We start from the raw sequence: 24,550 nt of genomic DNA, 5'->3' as shown, positions 1-24,550 counted from the left end.
TCCATTTGGTGGACATGTCTCTCCCAGCAAAGTTACACTATGATAGCACTTAGATGGTGGTAGATAGACTTTTTTCCTGGGGCTCCATGGTGGTGGATCTGCCTTTCTCTTTTATGTTCGATCAGTCTTTTAAGAGCCACTGATGAAACAGCACAGTGATGTCTGAGCCCAGGTCTCAAAGCCTATAGGAGATCTGATCCTTGCCCTACTTGATAGACCTACATTTAGACTTGGCAGCACACTGTCTGCTAGCACTGCTTGACCTGGTTTATTTTCAGGCCTACTGCTAGTCCAAGTCTTGGTTAGCAGCAGGACAGAGCAGAAGAGGCTGGAACAAGGAGCAGGGAAGTGGGGAGGTACTTGACCATGTCAGCCATCTGTATAACAAAACTCCTATCAGGAGGTCTGAGAGTACAAAGTATATCCTGGTAGAAAAGAGAAGCCATGATCCACTGCAGCTTCATAGGCAAGTTTAAGTTCCTGACACATTGAGGGTGTTGCACCAGTAGGTTTACAGGTTTGTGTGTATCTGGGGAGCAGCATGCCATACGGAATGCTGCTCTGCCCATATGAGGACCTCCACCAGCATTTCACATATAAGGATCCAGCTCTCACCAAGTCTCAGCAAGGCAGCTTCTTTTTTGTTTTTTTTAAGTAGCTGCTTTGAATACAGAGATTATTAACCCCAAAATTATCTTCGGCTATGCCTCTCAGCTATGATTTCCAAGAAAGGCAAGCAAAATCCCCAAAGCAAGAGACAAGCCCTCTACCCCACTCCAATCTCCACAGCACTCTTGGACTCTTTTATCTCTTTATGTCTCTGACCTTCCTCAGCCGTGAGTCCTCATTTGTCACTCCTTTCCTTGCCTTTTCCTTGTGCTTTCTAAAAACTTCGTCTCCCACCTTCTCTTCCCATACAAACTCCTCAAAAGAATCATTTAGATTGCACTTTCTATGTCCTCATCTCTGACTTACATCGCAACCCAGCGCAGCCTAGCTTCTGGGCTCTTCTCAGCAAGATGCCAGACCCCTATGAACCTTTCTCCCTCCTCCTCTCAGCAGACCTCTTCACACATTCCCCAGTACTGTGGCCCGCAGCCTCCATACAACTCTGCTTCTCTCTCTTCTCTTGTTGTCTTGACTATTCTTTCTTCAGTCTCCTGAGTATAATCCTCATCCTTTACTTTGAAGATGTTGGTTTGTCCTCAGGCCACTTCTTTTCATACTACATACTCTCTTCAGTCCCATCCATGCATGACTTCAGCTCCCACTTGTGATAAAAATAACTAAGATTTATCCAGAGCTACTTTGTGCTGAACACTGAACCAAACACTACTTGCATTATATTGTTGAACACTTATGGAAACCCTCAGAGGTAGACATTCTTTTTTATCTCTCATAATACTGATCAGAAAATGGATGCTTAGGAAGGTTGGGGAGTTTACTCAAGATCATACATCAGTCTGTGCTGCTGCTCAAGGCTACAAGTCTCCTCAGACTTCTCCCCCAAACTTAACATTGTTATTCCCCAACATCTTTAAATTCTCATGTCTCAAAATTATTCATGTCACTTTCTTCTATTGTCTTTTCTTTCTCAGCTGGTAATATCACCAGGTATCAAAGCTAGAAACTTGAGGTTTCCTACATTTTTCCACCTCTTATCCCTTGCATTGTTGTCACAAAGGGATGGTGGTGTGATTGATAGAAAGATGCCAACAAAGGCAGTTAAAAGAAATGAAGTTCCTTTTAATGACAACAGATATGAAAACTTATGGCTTCACAAAATGAAAGACAGTGCAGTGTACTGTCAAATGGAAGTACAGGCTTCCTTTAAATGTTCTTCATGAAGGTACCTTATTTAATTTTTAATTCTGTTTTTATTAAAGGCTAAGGCACTAAATTAGAGACCTACTCGTGGTTTAAAGAATAGAATGCTTACTTCTCCCCTGTAATAGTCTGACAGAGAGCAGTCCAGGTTTGCATGTTGACTCTGCTCTGTGCAACTCTGGAAGGACCCAGGACCCAGGACCTTCCATCTGTTTTTCTATCATCCTTTAAAGTACTGCTATTTAAAGTGTGGTCCACAGATTGACAATGTCAGCATTGCCAGGGAGCTTGTTAGACATGCAGAATCTCAGTCTCCCTTCAACCTGTTGACTTAGAACCTGAAGGTTAAGGTCTCCCATATGATTCTTGTGTACATTAAGATTTGAGAAACATTTCCCAAACTCTAGAGTATTGTTTTGCCCATGGGACCAAAGCTAGGCTGTCAACACAGATGTTTCAGCTCAAGAGAAGAGCCCCCCCACCCCACAAAAAAAAAGGAAAATCTAGAGCAAAGAATCTTTTAGGTTAAAGGTGCTGCACTCAATATGCCAGCAAATTTGGAAAACTCAGCAGTGGTCACAGGACTGGAATAGGTCAGTTTTCATTCCAATCCCACAGAAAGGCAATGCCAAAGAATGCTCAAACTGCCACACAATTGCACTCATTTCACACGCTAGTAAGGTAATGCTCAAAATTCTCCAAGCCAGTCTTCAGCAATACGTGAACCGTGAACTTTCAGATGTTCAACCTGGTTTTAGAAAAGGCAGAGGAACCAGAGATCAAGTTGCCAACATCCACTGGATCATCGAAAAAGCAAGAGAGTTCCAGAAAAACATCTATTTCTGCTTTATTGACTATGCCAAAGCCTTTGACTGTGTGGATCACAATAAACTGTGGAAAATTCTGAAAGAGATGGGAATACCAGACCACCTGACCTGTCTCTTGAGAAACCTGTATGCAGGTCAGGAAGCAACAGTTAGAACTGGACATGGAACAACAGACTGGTTTCAAATAGGAAAAGGAGTACGTCAAGGCTGTATATTGTCACCCTGCTTATTTAACTTATATGCAGAGTACATCATGAGAAACGCTGGGCTGGATGAAGCACAAGCTGGAATCAAGACTGCTGGGAGAAATATCAATAACCTCAGATGTGCAGATGACACCACCCTTATGGCAGAAAGTGAAGAAGAACTAAACAGCCTCTTGATGAAAGTGAAAGAGGAGAGTGAAAAAGTTGGCTTAAAGCTCAACATTCAGAAAACTAAGATCATGGCCTCTGGTCCCATCACTTCATGGGAAATGGATGGGGAAACAGTGGAAACAGTGTCAGACTTTATTTTGGGGGGGCTCCAAAATCATTGCAGATGGTGATTGCAGCCATGAAATTAAAAGACGCTTACTCCTTGGAAGGAAAGTTATGATCAACATAGATAGCATATTAAAAAGCAGAGACATTACTTTGCCAACAAAGGTCCATCTAGTCAAGGCTACGGTTTTTCCAGTAGTCATGTATGGATGTGAGAGTTGGACTGTGAAGAAAGCTGAGCACCGAAGAATTGATGATTTTGAAGTGTGGTGTTGGAGAAGACTCTTGAGAGTCCCTTGGACTGCAAGGCGATCCAACCAGTCCATCCTAAAGGAGATCAGTCCTGGGTGTTCATTGGAAGGACTGATGTTGAAGCTGAAACTCCAATACTTTGGCCACCTGATGCCAAGAGCTGACTCATTGGAAAAGACCCTGATGCTGGGAAAGATTGAAGGCAGGAGGAGAAGGGGATGACAGAGTATGAGATGGTTGGATGGCATCACCGACTCGATGGACATGAGTTTGGGTAGACTCCAGGAGTTGGTGATGGACAGGGAGGCCTGGCGTGCTTCGATTCACGGGGTCGCAAAGAGTCAGACACAACTGAGCAACTGAACTGAACTGAACTGATCTGGAAGTTACATTAACACTTTCAGTGGCATCCCATAGGCTCAAACGTATTCTCATAGAAGCAACCAGAAGAAAAGCTAGTGTATCACATATCTAGTTAAGTAGATGTGAGCCTAATTGAAGCCCAATTACTGTGGAAGAAGAGAGAACAGTTTTTGATGGACAACAATGGAGCTCTGTCTCAATTTTGTAACACTTTCAAACATAAAAATATCTGCCAAATTTGTTATTGAATCTTTTAGGTTCCTTATTCTCTTGATCTAATTATCATGCCAGTGTCATAATGCCAGCTTCATAACTTGTTGCATTGAAAATTATTTTTTAAATTTAATCCCAAATCTATTACAATGTAATTCCATTTTCTCTTATTTTTATTTCTTTTTTCTATTTTTGTTGCCTTCCTCTTTTATATTTTTCATCTTGTGGCTCTATCAGTTTATAAGGTATTATCCTTGTCTGAACAGACAAAGCTGGTCTCAGGCAGAAAGGATGACAGACAATAAATATATATGTGTGTCCATACATATGTGACAAGCCCAGAATATTTCAAATAAAACTAACATATTAAGAGAAAATAAAGCTATAGTGATCATGTGATCTTACAAAAACCTTCTAGGTCAGTGGTTTTCAAATATTTCTTTTTTAGGCTTTCTTTCTTCTTACCTGTGTAAGACACTTAAAATATGAGTTATTCAACTGAAGTAGACCAGGCAGTTTTAGAACCTCAGCTGTTTAGCTGTCTTATAATGGCCCCCTTGAAGCCTTAGGAGATGCAGAGCAGTGTCCTAGGGCCAGTGATCTCTGCGGGCTGTGTGGCCTGTGATGTTTACAGTGTGTCCTCTCTGAGGCCAAGTTTGCTTTAAGAGGCTCCTGGAGGACAGTCAATGCCCATTTGGGGAGAATCAACAAGACATCACGAGCAACAAGGAAGATCTTTGATGAAGTGTACCAACATATCCTCATTTTCCTGAGACAAGCTTTCTTCCCTGCTGTCTCTGATTGCCATTCCAGCTTAGGTTTTCCCCAGACTTTGGGATTCAACTAGTTGAATACTATTGCCTTGTGGCAAACCTGTTATCATGCCTGCTCACCACTCTGCCTCTCAGATTACAGACTGTGCCTGACGCCCATTCATGCTTACAGTACGGCAGGCCCGGCAGCCCCTCGAGCTGTCTCTGTCCAGCCTTGTCCTGCCCGATGAGCCTGCTGAGAAAAGAGTATCACCACTGCTAATCTGAGAAAGCGGTCACCATGCTCCTTGTGGATGCACTCAAGAAAGAAGTGTGGATAACATCTGACTCTAGCCTAAATGTCCTATGAAATTGAAAGTGTTAGTCGCTCTTTGCAACTCCATGAACTGTAGCCTGCCAGCCTCCTCTATCCATGTCTCATCTTGTACTGTATATTTTTTCTTCTGCCTTTGGGTTTCTTTCCTCTTTACTGGATAAATAAACATGACATTAATTTGATATTAATATACAAATTATAGAGTTGTAAGATTTAGGAACTAAAAGGGAACTTTGAGATTATTGATCTAACACCTTTATTTTATAGATGAGAACACTGAAGCTTAGAGGTGAAGTAACTTGGCCATGCTATACAGCTAACAATAGTATAGTCAAGACTGCCAGCTACAGAAACAAAGCCTAGTGCATTTTGTAATATGGCATGTGCTGTGTATGCTCAGTCATGTCCAACTCTTTGTGACCCCATGGACTATAGCCTGCCAAACTCCTCTGTCCATGGAATTTTCCAGGCAAGAATTCTGGAATGGGATGCCATTTCCTACTCCAGGGGACCTTCCGGACCCAGGGATCGAACCCGTGTCTCTGGCATTTCCTGCACTGGCAGGCAGGTTCTTTACCACTGCACCACCTAGGAAACCCATCTGGCATACTACAGCATACTCTCTAGAACTGGTCCTTGGTATTTGATAGTTTTAAATACTTGTAAACATTAAGTTAGGCCATAAAAGGAAACCTCATTTGTATAATATGTAGTACAAAGTACACATCTTCCCCACAAATGGATGCCAAGCCACTAAAATTAATTTGTCCTTTTGTCTTCACGTGTTCATTAAATTGGGCTTCCCTAGTGACTCAGTTGGTAAAGAATCTGCCTGCAATGCACAAGAGCCACGTTCGATCCCTGGGTCAGGAAGATCCCCTGGAGAAGGAAAAGGCATTTTAGTAAACCTTTAGCAAATGACTGCCATATGTAAGATGCTCTGCTGGGCACATGAGAGACTACAAAAGTGGCTAAGACCTTGTTTCTTTACCAGGAGGTTGACAGTCTAACTAAGACAGATATTTACCTCTCTAACTATAATAGAAATCAAACTTTAATAGAGCTGTAATAGAATTTTATGCAAATTACTACCGAAACCTGGTAGAAGGTATAATTAGTTTTGACTTGGGAGTAAGGATAGCATTGGAGAAGGCATCATAAAAGAGGCAGCATTTGAACAGGATCTTTTAAGAATGGATAGAATTTCAACAGAGAACAGGGGGAAAATAGTATTCCTGACAGAGGAAATGGTGTGAGCAAAAGTGGGGAAATATATTAGAAATACAGTAGATTATGCCCCAACAATTGTATTCATAAAATAAAGAATTACTTCATTTAGGATTAGTGAAAATACAGTACACTGATGTTTACTAGATGAGAGTCACACAGCTTGGATAGGATGCTGACGTTAACTTAGCTTCCCAAGTCTCTCTCAGTCTCGTGTAGATGCATTTGCCAGTGGATTCATAAATTAAAGAGTTTGGAATATTTTATATGTTGACTTGGTTAGGCCACAGTACCCAGATATTTGGTCAAACACCAGTCTAGGTGTCACTCTGAAGGTATTTTTTAGGTGAAATTAGCATTTAAATCAGTAGACTTTGAGTAAAGCAGATTACCCTTTAATGTGGATGAACTTTATCCAATCAGAGAAAAACACTGAGATTCCCCCAAAGAAGTCAAAGGAATTCTGCTTCAGGCTGCCTTCAGGTTTGAGCTGCGAATTCTTCTGAGTCTCTAGCCTGCCCTGCAGATTTCACACTTGCCAGATTTCAGACTCGTGCGTGTGTATATACACAGCCTATTGATCCTGTCACTCTGGAGAACCCAGACTAATAAAAACACCAAGAGTTTTGAAATAAACAGTGACTTTGTTAGTCCGTGTTCCCCTATATGCCAAAATATCAAGGGTTTATAGCAACAAAATGTATGTATATTTTTTCTTCCTCATGATTCAGCTAACTTCAGGTGGACTCACCCAAGCTCCAGAGAGCTAGGGTAGACTCCAAGCTTCAGCCTAGATTTAGGTTTGCTCCACAAGTCTTCATCTTTCTCATAGGGCTAGCAGTTATGCAACTGCTCAGCACTTGTTTTTCTTATAATAGAGCATAGGAACACAAAAGGATAAGTGGATCACAGGAGTGCAGAGGTCTCATCTAGAGACCACCACACTGATACTTCTACCTGTTCCACTGGCCAAGAAAGTACACGGCCAACATCAGTGGGATGGAGGAGTAACTCTGGCTATAGCAGGGTTCAATGCAGATTCCTTGGCAAAGGGCACAGAGGTATAATTCTCATCCAGGAAGAAAGCAAAGAATTGGAAATGATTCAATCAACTTGAGGGACCTTGTTAGATATATTTTTAAAAAGTAACTGTCAACTGTGGAAAGGGGGAGTATAAAGAGGTTAGCAGGCATAAACTCTTTCTAAAACAAGGTAGAAAAGAAAAGGAAGCAGTGAAAGAGGAAAGAAGAATTTTGATTGGAAGTTGAAAAGATTAGCAGCCAAAGGACTCAACATATACAGTTTCAAAATAAGCATGGGCCTAATTTAGGGCACTAAGGAGGGAAGGAAACTAAGTTATTGAAGACACGTATTCAAAACCGCTCTAGGCAGTATGCACACCTTGTGTCTTATGATCCTTACAATATGCAGTAGATACTGTTGTCACATTCCAAAGTTCATTTTGGAAGAAGAGAATTGAATTGAAAGATCCTTTGTAAATCAAATGCAGAAGACTTGTTGGCCTAATTAGATATGAGGTAAAATAGAAAAGAGAAAGTTAGATGACTCTTAAGCCTCTGCTTGGGTGATGGTGTGCTGCTGTTGTTCAGTCACCCAGTCACGTCCGACTCTTTGTGACCCCGTGGACTGCCACACAGGGGACTGCAGATGGTGTGATGCTCCCCATTAACTTAGCTGGGGAATACAGAGGGAGGGTACTTGTGAGCCAAAGGAAACACATTTTTCTTGTGTTGGTGATACTATAGGACATCTATATGAGATATTTTACAAACAGTTGAAAATTTGTATCTTATAGCTCCAGAAGCCAGTCTTAAAGAAACACTGCAGAAATAAAGGCAGAAAGCATTCCAAGCATGGAAAGTGATATTTGCGAAGACATGAATGTGTCTTGCACACACAGTTCATGTTCATGGAATGGCTAGCAATTTAGCATACTGTTTAGACAAAGTGATGTGTTTAATTATATGTGTTAATTTACATACAGAAGAGTAGTGTGAGAGGAGATTGAAAAGATAACTTTGTACTTAGTCTCAGTTGTCCTAGAATGCTGGAAAAGGACATTTGGGCTTTTATCCAGAAGGAACTTCTATAGGATTTTGTACAAAGGTTGACTTAAGAGCCCGGAGACTGATGTAGCATCATAGTATAAGCTGGATCAAAAAGGTGGGAGGCCAAGTGGAAGACTATAGCATTCGTTTTTATAAGCACCAACAAGAACCTAAACAGAGTAGTGGCAGGAAGAACAGAAGTGAAGGAACAGATGGAAGAATTGCTTTGAAGGAAATTATTGTGCAGCACAGTAACCATTCTGCATATCATTAAATATGTGTCAAGTTAATTTCGTAACTTCTTTCGACACTAATAGCTTCCTTTCTTCAGGTATGCAGAGCCTTCATAATTTATTGGTCATCTGCTTGCATATTTTTTAAATAGGGTTATAATTTCTATGAGGGAGAGACTATAACTTGTTTTGTTTCCTGCTCTTCTACAACATCCATCAGAATAGGCATGGGCTAAATGTTTAATGAATGAGCGACTGAATGAATGCTGCCCCTGTACACATCAACGTACTTATTCCCAGGTTCTCTTCACACTTGCTCTGTGGCCCTGCCCCACCCCATGCCCCACCCCCTGCCCCACCTCTCATCTTTGCACCAACTGTTTCCCTCCCCCTCGCCTTCTTAAGGTTGGTCGGGAGAACTTGTCTCATAGGAGTAACCAGATTTCTGAGTAGTTTGCAGAAACTGATGGGACTTTTTCTTTTCCAATCCTGCCTTTAGTCAAGCTCAGTTGATTCTCTCTTTACTATTTTTAATGTTATCTCAGATGTATCCAATAGCTTTCAGTTCAGTTCAGTTCAGTTGCTCAGTCGTGTCTGACTCTGCGACCCCATGGACCACAGCACGCCAGGCCTCCCTGTCCATCACCAACTCCTGGGGTTTACTCAAACTCATGTCCATTGAGTTGGTGATGCCATCCAACCATCTCATCCTCTGTCGTCCCCTTCTCTCCCACCTTCAATCTTTTCCAACATCAGGGTCTTTTCAAAAGAGTCAGTTCTTCACATCAGGTGGCCAAAGTATTGGAGTTTCAGCTTCAGCATCAGCCCTTCCAATGAATATTCAGGACTGATTTCCTTTAGGATGGACTGGTTTGATCTCCTTGCAGTCCAAGGGACTCTCAAGAGTCTTCTCCAACACCACAGTTCAAAAGCATCAATTTGGTGCTCAGCTTTCTTTATAGCCCAACTCTCACATCCATACATCCAATCTCATATCACATACATCCAATAGCTTTACAGTTATATAAAATATTAAAAATTCATTTCCTATCCATTTAAGCCTCCAGTTTTATTTTCTTCCCCAACCCCCACCCCAATTTAGTCTTCCGCTAAGGGACTTAGGGTACCCTAAGTTACCTCTCTCTTTTCTGACTCTAAATTCCCTAATGCTAAAGAAGGAGAGACTTGGGGAAAGGCATACTTCTTTATAGTTAATTGGGTTTGCTTTGCAGAGCTCTGGTGGGTTTCCCATCATTGCTCTTTGACTACTGCTGGCCATTAACAACCTCTGTGTGGCAGGTGGCCACTGGGTATTTTTCTCTCAAAGGAATGGTATGTGAATACCTGGGGTGACCTATGAGGACCCTACTGCACAGTTCTCTGGTGTGGGACATATGCCACTACCCCAGCTTGATGCATCTAGACACTCTAAGTTTGTACCCAGTATTACAGCTGGAGTGGTCAGCTTCTCAGATGGCTAGCAGAAAGACCTCCCTCGCAAGCTATTAATTTCAAACCTAATGATTCTCTCTCCATTCCTTCTTCCCTTTTTTCTAGTTATTTCCTTGTATTAACTGGGACAGCCAGGGAGTTTCCTGAGGCTGGGGTGATTATTCAGCGTAGCAGAGTTGGTTCAGCCACCTCCTAATAAGTCCTGGAAGATGCCTCTAGCCCCAGTATTTTTTAATTCTCTGTACAATGTGAAAGTATTTAATACCTTTGAGCCTCTGCTTTTGTGTCCTAGTCGCTGATTTTACACATAGATAACATCCAGTTATTTGCAACTGCTGGTAAACTTCATTTTGCAAATCCTGAGTTGTCATTTACATTTTTAACTACTGTATAATAAACACTGAGTTAAATGTTATGTGAACAAACATCTAATGAGTAGCTAAAATGAGTCAGTCAATGTAAAAGTAAAATACAAAAATCTGATACAGTTTAGACCCCAATGCAAATAATGGTAATGTCAAGACAGAGGACATTTAAATCTTGAAATGGAAAACAGACTGCGGACTGGAACAATAGGAAAGAGAAAAGGAGAAAACGGAACTTAAAAATGAAGGAGTAAATATAATCCCAGAAGGAGAAAAGAGAAAAAAGGTAGAAGTACTTGAAAATATAATTGCCTTGACCTTTGATCATGTCTAGGAAAAAATAAACAGCTACACAAGACATTTGGGGTACTTTTGGGGAATGCTAATACTAACTATAGGTTAGGTAACATCATTTTGTCAATGTTAGATTTCTTGGAGGTGATGATACTGTGACTACATGGGAGAACGTCCTTGTTCTTGGGACATGCTGATAAAGTGTCAGGGATAAAGTTTCATGATGTCTGCAAATGGTTCAAGAGATATGTCTTTCCAATAATTCATCTAAAATTTAAAAGATAGATATTGTGTGCATGTGAATGAATGCGTGGGTATAACGTGAAGGCAAAAACCAAATATAGTAACAAGTTAGCCTTTGGTGAATCGAGGTCCCGGCTATTTGGGAAGACATGGCCATGTACCATCTGTATCTCCCTTCAAGTAAGGACCTGCCAGGCTTTGGGGAGAGTGGTCAGCAGACAGCGTCCAGCTATCAGCATCTCCAGGGTCTGCCTGCATAGCAGACAGCCCACCCCAGAGCATCTCCCAGGACAGCAACATCCACTAACAGAAAGGTGGCCCAAAGGCCCGTTCCTATCTGCCATGCCCAGGACACTCTAATAGCCCAAACTGTGCCAGAGCTCCAGTGGGCTCACAGAGGCTTCATCAAGCTCCATCATTCTTTGGCCCCTCTTCTGCCCAGTCCTACTTCTTCATCCCTTCTTTCACAGATGTTGATCCCTAATAAACAGTTTGCACCCCCCTCCAAAAGAAAAGGAATGAAGAAAATCGCAAAAATGAGGACATTGTATAGTGACAGAAAGCCTAACATGTTTGAGATTAAAATCTGAATCCCTGATGCTCAGACTAATCTTTTCTCTGCTTGCAAATCAGAATCCTATAGATTTCCATTAATATTTATCTCCTTGAATCTAAAGGGAGAGGAAAATCTATGTTGCATTTTGCCCAGTTCTGCCATTTCCATCCTTAATTTCACTGAAGGACCACATCAAGTTGATGAGGTACCGGCTGCCCTTAATAACTGAGGTATTCGATGTAAGGTGTGGCATGCAAAGCAGCACAAGTCAGAAGTGAGTTACTTAAAAAACCAAGAACTGCAAATTCAACTAAAATTTCAAATAAAAGCCAAAAGACTAGAATAATCCATACAAAATTTTAAAGCCAGAAGTTTCTCGTGCTTAAAATTACTTTCACACTTCAGTTTAAACTCAGAAACATTATGTTGCTGTCACACTTCTTTGTTCTCCTAAAAAAGTAAAAAAAAAAAAAAAAAAAAAATCTGTATATAGCTGACAAAAAAATAGGAATCTGTCTGCCAGCGAATTCTCTATTCATGTCTAACATACTGTAGAGTCTGCAGAACACATGGTCTTTAAACTCTCAAAGCCTCTTCTTTACTGGTTACCACAGCAGTATGTTTCTCCAGCATGTTTGCACTACCTACAATACATGTCTTGCATAAGCATGAATTCCTTTGGATGTTTGAGTCATGCAGTATTTTCACGTGCTTTGATGTTGCGTATATGAGAATTATCATCTACATTTTGGGAGTGCAGTTCCCTGTGCCTTCAGCACTGAATCTAAAACTGCTCGATTGACATCATTTGAAATTCCGTCCAACAGAATGCCAATAATGTCTACAACAGAAGTTTGACATATTTAGATCTCTCAAATATGGAACTGATTTAGCAGCTAAATTGGAAATTTCTGGGTGCATTTTTGAAAACTAATTCAGCGTGAAATTATTAATGATTTAGAATTGTGCCTCAAGTATGTTGGGTTTTTTTATTTTCTTATCCAGAAAGATCTGTTGCTTCATATCAGATAAATTTCCAAGATGCATTCTGTTGTTGGAACACAAAGTAAACAGCTTAAATTAATCCTAACGTGATTTTCTAATTACAGATGAGACCCATTGGCCATGATGGCTACCATCCCACGTCTGTGGCTGAGTGGCTGGATTCCATTGAACTAGGTGACTACACCAAAGCCTTTCTAATTAATGGCTACACATCGATGGACCTGTTGAAAAAAATCTGGGAGGTTGAACTTATTAACGTAAGTTTATCTCTTAACGACACCTTATCAACCCTTGATGATTCTTACCATAGGTGGGTAATTTTTTCTTTCTTCATAGCTGGACATCCAACAAGGATTTATGGATATGCCTTCTGTTTTGAAATTATGTCTCTCTTGATTCTAGTCAAGCTCCACAGTCATTATCTTTTGAAGTTTTGGAGTGGGGACTAAGAGGACTCGCAGGGTGTTTTACATTATTTCAGGAAGCCTCCCGAGCAGCTTTGGGATTTCCATTTTAAGAAACTTTGTCACTTTAGGATATGGACATGATAACAAATCAGCTCCCATTCTATTCTTTGCTCTTATTCATTTTTTAAGATTAAAGTCATCATTTTTAGTTTTCTATCTCTGTTTCCTTGTCTCCATTCCTTAACTGCATACATAAACCGTATACTTGAAGAGGCTGCTTTCTTTGTTATTATATAAGCTGCTGTAATATCAACATTTTATTTTCCAAGGCTTATGACTAATCTTAAATTGTTTGTTTTATTCATACACTTGGCATAGATTTTCTATAAAAACTGGCCAACAAATGTTGCCATGTATTTGAGCCCAAAGAGATCAACTAAATCTGTTTAACTGATTTTGATACTGATAGTTTTCTCATTTTGTTTTTACTGCTATTTTATTTCTAATGGTATAAAGGCATGAAAGAATTGAAAAGATAGCATAATCATCATGCTTTCATATTTTATTTGGCATCATGAACATTTCAAAAGTGAGAAATCATTTGATCTTTTAGAGAATTTCTTAGATTTAAGTTTTATATTCTTATAACTGAAAAAAGCATTCACAAAATGAAAGACAAAGCATTTCTGCTGGCTCAATAGCACTCTCTTCTACTCTTTATGACATTTTTTTCTCCAAAAGTCTGGAGAATGTCATTAATTGAATGTTATTAATTATTTTAAATGATGGTTAATTAGTAGTAACTAATTATTCTTTGCTTTTTAAAGTCTGTCTTTAATATCTTTTCTGGAACATCTATAAAAACTGTTCTTTAATTTAAAAAATCACTTTAAATGGACAAATTCTTGGCTCCTTCTTCTAATGTGTCATCAATACCCTTAGCTTTCTGTTCTTATCCTTTCACAAAAGCTTTCATTATTTCAGAAGGAACTCACTTTCTGACTAAAAGCTTCAATTAATTTTGTTGCTAGTCTGTGTGGCAGTGGAAACGACTGAGACTGTTTTGCTTTTCAGTTGCATCAAGGACACTTCCGTTCTCCACTGAGAACTCGACACTCACGGCTACTCAGCCATTTAGTAAAGGGGGCTCTTCCATAGATCAAACAAACATGCTTCCAATTAAGTCGCTTTCTTGTCAATGATAAATATGTCTGTGTAACATCTTCTGAATAATATCACTTCCCACTGAAGAATGAATACTTAGAATAGATAGCTCATGAGTCACTCACCTAACTAATATTAGCAATAATCCCTCTGAAAAGAATAGATTCCAATAGAACTCTATTATCAAATGTTTTCATTGAAGCAAGTGTCATTAAAGCAAGACTGTATGTCTCTCAAAAGTCAAGTACTGGGGCTAACAGTTAAGGTGTAGGCTTGGACCCACACTGTCCCCAATGCTCTGTGTAGTAGCAGAGGATGCCCATTCGGTCACTGTGGCCAGACCTTGGGGATACCTGCAGTGACTGCAGGGCAGTGATGCCACAAGGCCTCATGTTTAATGCCAGGGCTCAGGGTGTTAAACCACCACTCACAGGGCTAACCAGTCTTGAATTGGGACAGAACAATAACCTTTTCCACCCATACTGACTCTTTAAGCATTATCTCCGTAGGTACATTTGCTGTAATACAGTCTGACTCCAATCTAGGGAGAAGCGCCTGTCACAAACATTGTATCAGAATCGGAAAACATGGTCACTATGTTTTAGATCTTGAGGCCAAATTCCTTGGGCCTGGAGTACAAAACATCTGCATCTAACACCATCCCAGTATATTTTCCTTACAGTGAACTGATAGAATGTAAAGTTTGTGACAACTGTATGGGTAAGTTCACACTCTTGACGAGGAGGCTTTGCAAGTCATTTAACTCTATAAATACACTTATTATGGAGATAAACCACCTCTACCTTTAGACTTGGAAATCAGAGAACAAAATGTTTATGCCCTTTAGACCTGCTGCAAGTGTAGTTCATTTGATGGTTAGGGCTGTTGGGTTTTAAAGTGAGAGACAGGCATAATGTGTACCTTCTGGCTTATGACACTTTCTACTGGTCTCAAACTCAAGACTTTTATTTATCCCAACTAGTCAGGGAAGGTATTCAAATATAAGATAATCTCGAATATAACATATGGACCCAGTAATTCTGTATTAAGTACCCATAATTTATTCTTTTGTAGCCCAAAAGTAATGTATAGTCACTTTGGTTAAGAGCAAAGCTTTTTAGTGAGAGTTGCATCCTGAACCTTTGTGATGAGTGGCTAGTTTTAAAGAAACCCAGTGGCTTCAGTAAGTGCTATTCTGTGTAGATGGAGAGAGAAGGGCACGTGGAGGCTGTCTTTGATGTAGAGGTCTGCTGAGAGGGGAGGAGAACAAAGAATGAGAAACCTGACTGTTGATGTGATTACAAACAGCTTCAGCACCATTAAATCATAGTGACTACCCCTCAAGCACATTATATTGTACTTGATATTAGACAACTAGTAATACTTTCTCAGTGTATTTGTAAATTTATTCAAAGTATGTTCATGAGAAAATGAAAGCTACACAATGTTGTGACTTGAAAAGTGCAAATATATTTGAAATTGTAATCTTTCAAAAAATCCCCCAAGATCTTTTCATTGGTGGAGCACATTAACACCTTTGAAAAAAAACAGTTATTGGAATTAACCTAATAAAGATTTTAGTCACAAAGTTACCCAAAGTATAAGCATAGGGGAGAGTAGTGGAAATCTCATATCTTAGTAGCAGCATTGTCAGCAGTGGAAATCAAGCATAAACTAAGACATAGGTATTGCCAATTTTATAGGCCCATGTGTATCTAGACCTAGAAAATGAAGTCTTTGCCAATAATTGTTTTTTACAATCTCTAATCTATGCTTCGTATTCAGAAGCTGATATTTCATCAATAGCTCTGTTTTACCTCAGTATGTGCCATGACCATTAATAACATCATTAATATTATTTTCACTTTTGTATTTATATTTTATGTTGTATGACAATGTTGAGAGAGATTGTCAAGCAAACTGGTCCCTCTGCAGATGGTAGCTGGGCGAATCTCTAGCCTGAATTATAGTCTTCTCCAAAGGCTTGTTATAATTAAAAACTAGTTAGCAGTGCATAAGTACATGATTTTGGACTGTTTTTTTTACTCAAAAGTTTACTCAGGTCTTGCATATACTATTACCAAGTTTACACAACAGTTTCCACTGCTACTTAAAAATCTCAATAGCTCTGCCTTTGTGGATATTTGAAATAAAAAAGCTACATATTTTCTGCCTGAAGTATGTATGGATAATTGTAAAATCTCCACAAAATCATCCATTTCCTAAACAACAACAAAAAAGTATTGCAGTTATGAAAAACAATGTTTATTTTTTATCACTGTGCACCTACTTAAGGGATTTTGATTAGATGAAGCACATTAATAAGATCCAATTTATTCATTAGTGAATATCAATGTAGAACTTATTAGTAATTGCTTCCCATTAGTTTTATCTCTCACTTTTTACCAAGGAAATAATTCTAGTCCAGACTTATGATCTTCTACAATATTGATAATGAAAAAAAATGCCCACTGAAAGAACAAGATAAAATTCAAGCTTCAGTGTAGTCTTAAATCTCTGTTCATAAGTGTAAGAATAGCTTTAAAAATCCAACTCCAGCAGTTGGTTGTGTTTAAATACCTTTGGGTAGAAGCAAATAAAATAATCAAGGTAGAAATACCCATATGCATCCCATGAAAATCATTTGGACTTATTTCTGTAACAGTAAATTGATTAGCAGATCATTTGCTTCTTGCCTAATAGCTGCTGAAACTATATTTACATCACTTTTGCTTAGGGCTGTCAAATTTCTTTTTTGTTTTTTCTTTTGCAGTGTTGTTGATTCAATTTCTACCTTCCTAGGGAAATTTTGTGATAATCTAATCACTTGGAGAGAGACTAAGAAATTTGCAAAGTTAACATTCTAATTTTGTGTTCAGTCTTTAACAGCTTGACTTTATTTGCTTTAAATGCTGCAGAAATACAGCCCTCTCAACATTAAATTTAGACTCATTACTTGCTTTGATGTTTTTATTTTATGATCAGAATTATAAAGTCACCCTCCTCTCTGCTCTACTCTCATTACTATAACTGCAATTAAATTTACTCCCTAAAGTTTTTTTGCATTGTCTGGGTAAGTATGAATGCGTTTGGTTGTGTGTGTGTGTGTGTGTGTGTGTGTATTGGATAAATGCAAATGATTGCTTATACTCCCAACCAAGAAGAATAATCACCAAATTCACAAACTGCAGGGGAGGAATGGCGAGGAGAATATTATAATTCCATTTCCAAAACAATTATTTTAAGTAAAAGGTTATGCTTTCACTATAGGACATTAATAAATGAGAGAAATATTCATGTTTCCACACCAGGGAGGCTACATCAGTCAACACTTCAAATGTTAACAACTTTAATCAAAGCTGAAGGCTTTAACTAAATAACTAGATATGAGTATTCAAGTGTAGAGCAAACTTTATAAATTATCTATGGATTTAAGCATTTAATGTACGCTCATAGTCAGTACAGCTAGCTCTTCACAAGCCTTCAGGACAGCTAGGCACAATCTCTGGGCTTCAGACTTCTTCAGACATGTATGTATCAGGTAAAGCCCCTGGACTCTACCCACCACCACCCCCACCCCACCCCCAACACCCCCACCACCAGTCACTGTGTCCAAATTGCAAGCTCTAGGACTTCACTGCCAGGCCAGTGATTAAGATCTCACCTTCCAATGCACAGTGTGCCAGTTTGATCCCTGGTGGAGGAGATAAGGTCCCAATGCCTCACAGCCAAAATACCAAAACATAAAACAGAAGTTATATTGTAACAAATTCAATAAAGACTTTGAAAAATAAAATAAATTGCAAGCTCTTCAAGAGATTCTCTGGAAGCCTGGCCCAAGTTTTGGAAAAAGCACCCTTCTCCCTTCCTTATATGAGATGAACAATCCTCTTCCAAATAAATACTCACTTTCAGGTGATTTTTAGCCCTTTCCCATATGGCCTGAAGGCTGATGGGCTAAGGCTGGTATTATTGATTCCATTATCTTTCAGCACGTTTTGCATATCTGCAACTTTGGAGCCTTGACCTAAACTGAGATAAAGTTATATCACAATAAAATGTGCTTAAACACTAAAACTTCTTTGGAAGGAATATAGCTTTTCTTTTGGATTTAAAGAGAACTTGCTATCTTTTAGTACCTCATGGTTAATGTTATGGAATAAGCATTATTGAATGTTGATCTTGGAAAGCACACCACACACACACAGATGAAAGTAAACAAGGCATTTGGCCCTGAAGAGACAGTCTAGACACTTAGCAACAAATTTATTTCATGAATAACTGACACTCTGTAATTACAGCCATTAATGACCCATCTCTGTACAAAAATGAAAATCATGTTCTGAGTATCTAGACATTTCTACATTAAGAAAGTTATTTTAGTGGACTTCATTTTTCCCCGCATTGATTTCATTCACTCTTCTCCTTATTAAAATAGAAGCATTTCAAATTTCCTCTGAAGAAGCCACCACCATCCTTCCACATTCCATGTTGAGCATCCTACCCAGATCTTAACCAACCTCAGCTTCCCAGCCTTTCTCCCCATTCCCATGGGCTGCAGTATTCTTCACCAGGACCCTTATTAATTCTTCATTGTTGAAGGCTCCAGTGAAATATGAAAATATGGGATCTCGTTCAAAAATTATTTTAAAATGTAAGACAATGGTGGAAGGATATTTAGCCAAGCAGAGATACCTTTGAAGCACAGATCCTTGTGCTACACAGGTCACACATCCATGGAGCCATCCCTTCTCTTCATGCCCTTGTATATAAACCTATTTGCATCTGCTGTCATTTTCTTTCTATCTGAAGGTCTTAATCATTTTTATAGTGTGGGGCCACTGGTAGAAAGACTTTATTTTGCCTTCAGTTTTGAAAGACATTTTTGCTGGGTATAGAATTCTAGAGTTAACAATACTTTAGAAATGCTGATCCACCATTCTCTCTTCTGCATTATTTCTGATAAGAAATCTGCTGCTATTCTTTCTTTGTTGGTTTTGTTGTTGTTATTTCTCTGTATATAATGTGTCTTTTAATGCACTTAATGGTTTTCTCTTTATCACTGGTTTTAAACAACTTAATTATGATGTACCTTGGTGTGGTTTTCTTCATATTTCTTGTGTGTAAAGTTTTTTGAACTTCTTAGATATGAGGTCTATAGTTTTCATCAACTTTGGAAAATTTCTGGTCATTACTTTTTGTTTGTTTGCTTAATTGCTTCCTGTGAATGTCTTATATTTTTTCCCTTCCACATTTCAAATTTTTTTTATACAGGTAAAACATACACACAAAAATCCATATAGAAATGTACAGCTGAATGAATTTTCACAAAAAGAGCACATACATGTAGCTAGCACCCAGAACAAGAAATGGAAAATCACCAGCACCCAAAAGGCACCTCATGGCCCCTTCTAGTCACTAGTCTTTTCATGACCCCCAAAGCAACTACCATCCTTATTTCTAACAGCAGAGCCATTTGCTTGTTTTTATGCAGTGTATCCTTACTTGGAGCTTCTTTCATTTAGTTACACTGCATGTAGTTGTAGTACTGTTCATTCTCTATCATTGTTGTGAAATATCCTCAACTTGTTTTTACAGCTTTCTTTCTGTATAATTCCAATATCATACAATTTGCCTATTTACAGTATACAATTTAATCCTTTTTAGGATATTTACAGAGTATGCAACTACTATCACAATCACTTTTTTTTTTATTGTGGTCAACAGCATATAAAATTTGCCATGGTAACCATTTTTAGTGTAGAGTACAGTAGTGCTGAGTATATATACATTGTTGTGCAACAGATCTCTAGAACTTTTTCATCCTGCAAAACTGAAACTCTGTCTCCATTGAACAACAACTGTCCTATCCTCCTTCCTCTAACCCCTGGAAACCACCATTCTACTTTTTAAGAGTTTGACTATTTTAGATACCTCATGTAAGTGGAATCATGCAGTATTTGTCCTTTTGTAACTGGCTTATTTTTCTTAGCATAATGTCCTCAAAGTTTATCCATGTTATAACATATCATAGGATTTTCTTCTTTTTAAGACTGAATGTGTATATGCCACATTTTCTTTAGCCATCATCTGTTGATAGACATTTAGTTTCCTTCCACTCCTTGGCCATCGTGGACAATGCTGCAGTGAACATCAGTGTAAAAATAACCCCCTGAAATCCTCTTTTCAATTCTTTTGGCTATATACCTAAAAGTAGGATTTCTGAATCATATGATAATCCTGTTTTTAAATTTTTAAGGAATCTCTAAATTGTTTTTCATAGTGACTGCATTATGGTCATTATTTCTTAAAATATTGTTTTCTATCTGACTGCCTCTCTCCTTTGGAAACTTCAATCACATGTACGTTGGGCTATTTAAAATTAGGCCACAACTCACCAATACTTGGGCTTCCCTGATAGCTCAGTTGGTAAAGAATCTGCCTGTGATGCGGGAGACCCCGGTTCAATTCCTGGGTCAGGAAGATCCACTGGACAAGGGATACACTACCCACTCCAGTATTCTTGGGCTTCCCTTGTGGCTCAGACGGTAAAGAATCTGCCTGTAATGCGGGAGACCCTGGTTCGATTCCTGGGTCAGGAAGATCCGCTGGACAAGGGATAGGCTACCCACTCCAGTATTCTTGGGCTTCCCTTGTGGCTCAGATGGTAAAGAATCTGCCTGCAGTGTGGGAGACCTGGGTTCGATCCCTGGGTTGGGAAGATCCCCTGGAGAAGGGAAAGGCTACCTGCCCCAGTATTCTGGTATAGCCCAAGGGGTCGCAAACAGTCAGACACGACTGAGCAACTTTCACTTCACTTCACCAATACTTTTTATTTTTTTCAATATTCTTTCTCTCTAGGATTTATTTGGATAGTTTCTATTGCTGTGTCTTCAAGTTCATTTATCTTCTTATGATATCTAATCTGCCATGAGTAATATGCAGTGTACTTTAAATCTCAGAGATTATAGTGTTCATCTCCAGAAGTTAGACGTCAGTCTTTTTTTTTTTTTTTTTTCTTTTTCCAGGTCTCTATTTAACATCCTCTGGAGAAGGAAATGGCAGCCCACTCCAGTATTCTTGCCTGGAGAATCCCAGGGACGGCAGAGCCTGGTAGGCTGCCGTCTATGGGGTCGCACAGAGTCGGACACGACTGAGGCGACTTAGCAGCAGTAGCAGCAGCAGCATTTAACATCCTCAGTCTTTCTCTAACTTGTTGAACACAAGGAATGTGGTTATAGTAACTTTTTTAATGCCCTTGTCTTTTTTTAATTAGTACCTTTTTATTTATTTATTTTTGCCTGTGCCGGGTCTTTGTGGCTGCGCACAGGCTTTCTCTAGCTGAGGCAAGTGGGGGCTACTCTCTAGATGTGGTGTGTGAGCTTCTCATTGTGGTGGCTTCTCTTGTTGCAGAGCATGGACTCTAAGGTGTGAGGACCTCAGTAGTTGTGGCACATGGGCTTAGTTGCCCTGTGGCATGTGGAATCCTCCCAGACCGGGGATTGAACCCATATCCCCTGCATTGGCAGGTGGATGCTTAACCGCTGGATCACCAGGGAAGTCTTGCCCTTGTCTTCTAATTCTAACATCTGTGTCAGTTTGGGGTTGGTTTCACCTGATTGATTTTTCTCCTCAATGTTCTTGCCATGCCCAGTAACTTTTATTGCATGCCAGACATTATGAATTCTACCTTGTTGGGTGCTGCTTATGGCTATTTTTGTATTCCTATAAATATTCTTGGGCTCTGTTCTCAGACACAGAGGAGCCCTTTGAATATACTTTGATCCTTTCAGGTCTTGCTTTTAAGATTTGTTAGGCAAAACTAGAGCATCATTTAGTTTGTGACCTGTGCTTCCACACTACTGAGGCAAGATGCTTCTGAGTAGTCTAACATTGCCCTGTGAATTTCCAGGTTTCCCAGCCTGAATAGCTCAACTACTACCAACCCTGTATGGGCTCTAAGTACCATGCCCACTAATATTTTCTGGTGTTTCTTTCTACATCTGGCCTCAGATAGTTTCCTTATATGCATGTGCTAATCAGCATTCTTTCCTCTCTGGTACTCTATACAGAAAAGTCTAGCCACTTTAGTCTCCCTAGACTCTCACCTCCATCTTCTCAATTCAGAGTTTTCCAGGCTCTCTGACTTCCTCTTCCCTGCAAAATGGCCCGAGAATTCTCTTAAGATGGTAAACTAAGATAATTTTAGGGTTTATCCCTGTTACTCCAGAAACCCAAATGCATGCTACTTACATTAGTCCCTGTAGGCTAGGGGCCCGTACCTAAATAACTGAGTCAAAATCTTTGGTAGTAGCATCTGGGCATCAAGAGTTTTTAAAAGTTCCCCCAGGTGATTTTAATTTGCAGCCTGGGTTGAAAACCACTGTAGTAAGTGGGGAGCCATTAAAAGGATTTTAATCAAGAGAATGACATGATCAGAAGCAGTAGGCAGGGGCCAAAGCCAACACACTTAAGAGGGAAGAGCTGACTGTGAGGGAAGTAGGAGCTGAGTCAGCCCATTCTGCTCCACAGCTATTTCTAGCCATGAATGTATTAGGCATGACAGCAGTAAAAACCTGTGTGCCTCCTTAGAACCTGAGGGTGTCACTGAATTGGGAGTCCATAAATATAGAGCCAATTTTCATCATTGTAACCCCACATATCAAGAAGAGGGAAAATTACAGTCAGTATTCAAAGGAAGCAAGGACAAATACAATACCTTTCAGAAGTGCTTTTCAATAGTGGCTAAAATTGTTCGGTTTGACCCTTAAAAGGCTCAGCCTTGGTTATGTGAAATGTTACTTACTGTTTATAAAGTAAATGGTAGGACAGATGGTGTGTGTCCATGCTTCAAATGCACCCTCTCTCCTTTTATCTTTATTTTAGAATCAGGTCACTTGACTTTGAATCCTATATCCACCTCTCAGTATGTGACCTTACAAAAAAGTCACTTATCAACTCTTGGCCTCAGTTTCTCCTTTTTAAATAGAAGGTAATAATATCTGCTCCACTGACTTCATAGGTTTCCTGTGAGACTCAAATCACACAAGAGCTTTTTATTATCCATTGCTTTCTCTTCTCTCCCTATTCTATTTTTCTTTGCCTCTATTTTTTCCTTTCTCTCTCCCCCAGATCACTCTCCCAGCATTAGGCTGGGAGCTGGCCAGCTTCCTCAGAGCATGCTTTCACAGCTTAGCTGCCATTTGCTTTTCGCTCTCAGTACTCACCCAGTTCAGAACATCAAGAGCCACCCAGTTTATTGTGCAGACTCTGGCCTCTGGCAATCATTGTTCAACCTCTCTCTTCCCCAGCTTCCAACTCCAACCCCTTCCCTCTGCCTTAGCCCCCCAGCCTCCCAGCACTGCTTAGTGCGGCACAGAATATTCCCACCCCTGCAGTGGGTGCATGAGAGAGGAACGATGCTCAGCTTTGTGTGGAAGCATTCAGGATAAAGCTGCAGAGAGCCTTTCCCCTCCCAACTCCCTTTTTGTTTTCTTTCTGACTATGCTTGGATATGGAATTGCTAGTGCCTTTTCTCCTCCAGCTACATAGTATCAGTCCTTGACTCTCGGCCACCCAGTTCTCTTTATTCTTGAAACAAACAACCTTAGGGCAGGGCAGGGTAGTGGCTCAGAGGTCAGAGATGTGCTCATTCTCAACTGATCATCCATCATCTTAAACCCTCCTAGAATCTGTCCCAAAGTTTCAGCTCGATAATCCGTAAGAGTGGGCATTTCTGACTGTGTTTGTTTTTTTTTTTTTGACTGTGTTTTGAAGTAGCTTAGTATCCCCTTTTCATTGAAATGGCTCCACTTCCATTTATAGTATCACTAATTATAATAAAGTCAGTTAATTTTGTAGTTTGCATTTTGCTCTGATTTTTAGCATGACATGAGGAGTTTTGTTTCTTTAAATCTTTTCTGGAGATATTTAGGGAAGAGTCTGTTGCTAAGGAGACTCATCTGCGTTGCAGTTAAATCGGTAAATACTGTAAACTGGCTCTATGCTTCTGGAAGCTTTGAGAGGAGGAATATAGTAATGAATTATCCTACAGTGTAGAAAATAAAAGAGGAAAAAGTCCTCTATACAAGACAAATACAACACTTTTCATGCTATCCTGATGGAGAAATGCTCTGAGTCTTCCATGGGAGAAGATCTGAGATCATACTGAAAAGATAAGCCTCTATCTTCTGAGATGAAAGGAAAGTCAAAGAGGTCCCTCTGTTAGAAGAAAACTATTTAGAATTTTGAAGCCTGAAATACAAGCTGCCATGGAAGAGATTGATAATAAATATAAACACTCAGAATAAATCATAAAGGTTAATTTATCACCAAAGAAAGTATACAAGATTAATATTAGAATCTATCCTTTTTATAGTTCAAATTTGGGGAGAAGAGAGATGAGGTAGGTGATTTTGTAGCTTAGTATTTATATCTGCCTTAAAGATGTTTAAGGCTGATTTAGAATTTATGTTTAGCTAT

The 24,550-nt window shown here is 39.5% G+C and overlaps 1 protein-coding gene across 12 annotated transcripts in view; it reads left to right on the top strand.

Moving 5' to 3' along the window:
• ANKS1B (ankyrin repeat and sterile alpha motif domain containing 1B) overlaps positions 1-24,550 on the top strand; it is a 1,049,816-nt gene that overhangs the window by 732,663 nt on the left and 292,603 nt on the right. For all 12 annotated transcript variants that reach the window (XM_081595385.1, XM_081595384.1, XM_081595383.1 and 9 more), the window contains one exon: positions 12,602-12,754. In XM_081595385.1, the coding sequence (XP_081451511.1) occupies positions 12,602-12,754 (153 nt within the window). The remainder of the gene's footprint in view (positions 1-12,601; positions 12,755-24,550) is intronic.

This window comes from Giraffa tippelskirchi, chromosome 4 (assembly GCF_054371585.1).
Source record: "Giraffa tippelskirchi isolate mGirTip1 chromosome 4, T2T-mGirTip1v1.2.pri, whole genome shotgun sequence".
NCBI classification, from domain to species: domain Eukaryota; kingdom Metazoa; phylum Chordata; class Mammalia; order Artiodactyla; family Giraffidae; genus Giraffa; species Giraffa tippelskirchi.
The sequence above is the reverse complement of the archived record's forward strand: the minus strand, read 5'-3'. Positions and strand labels throughout refer to the sequence as shown.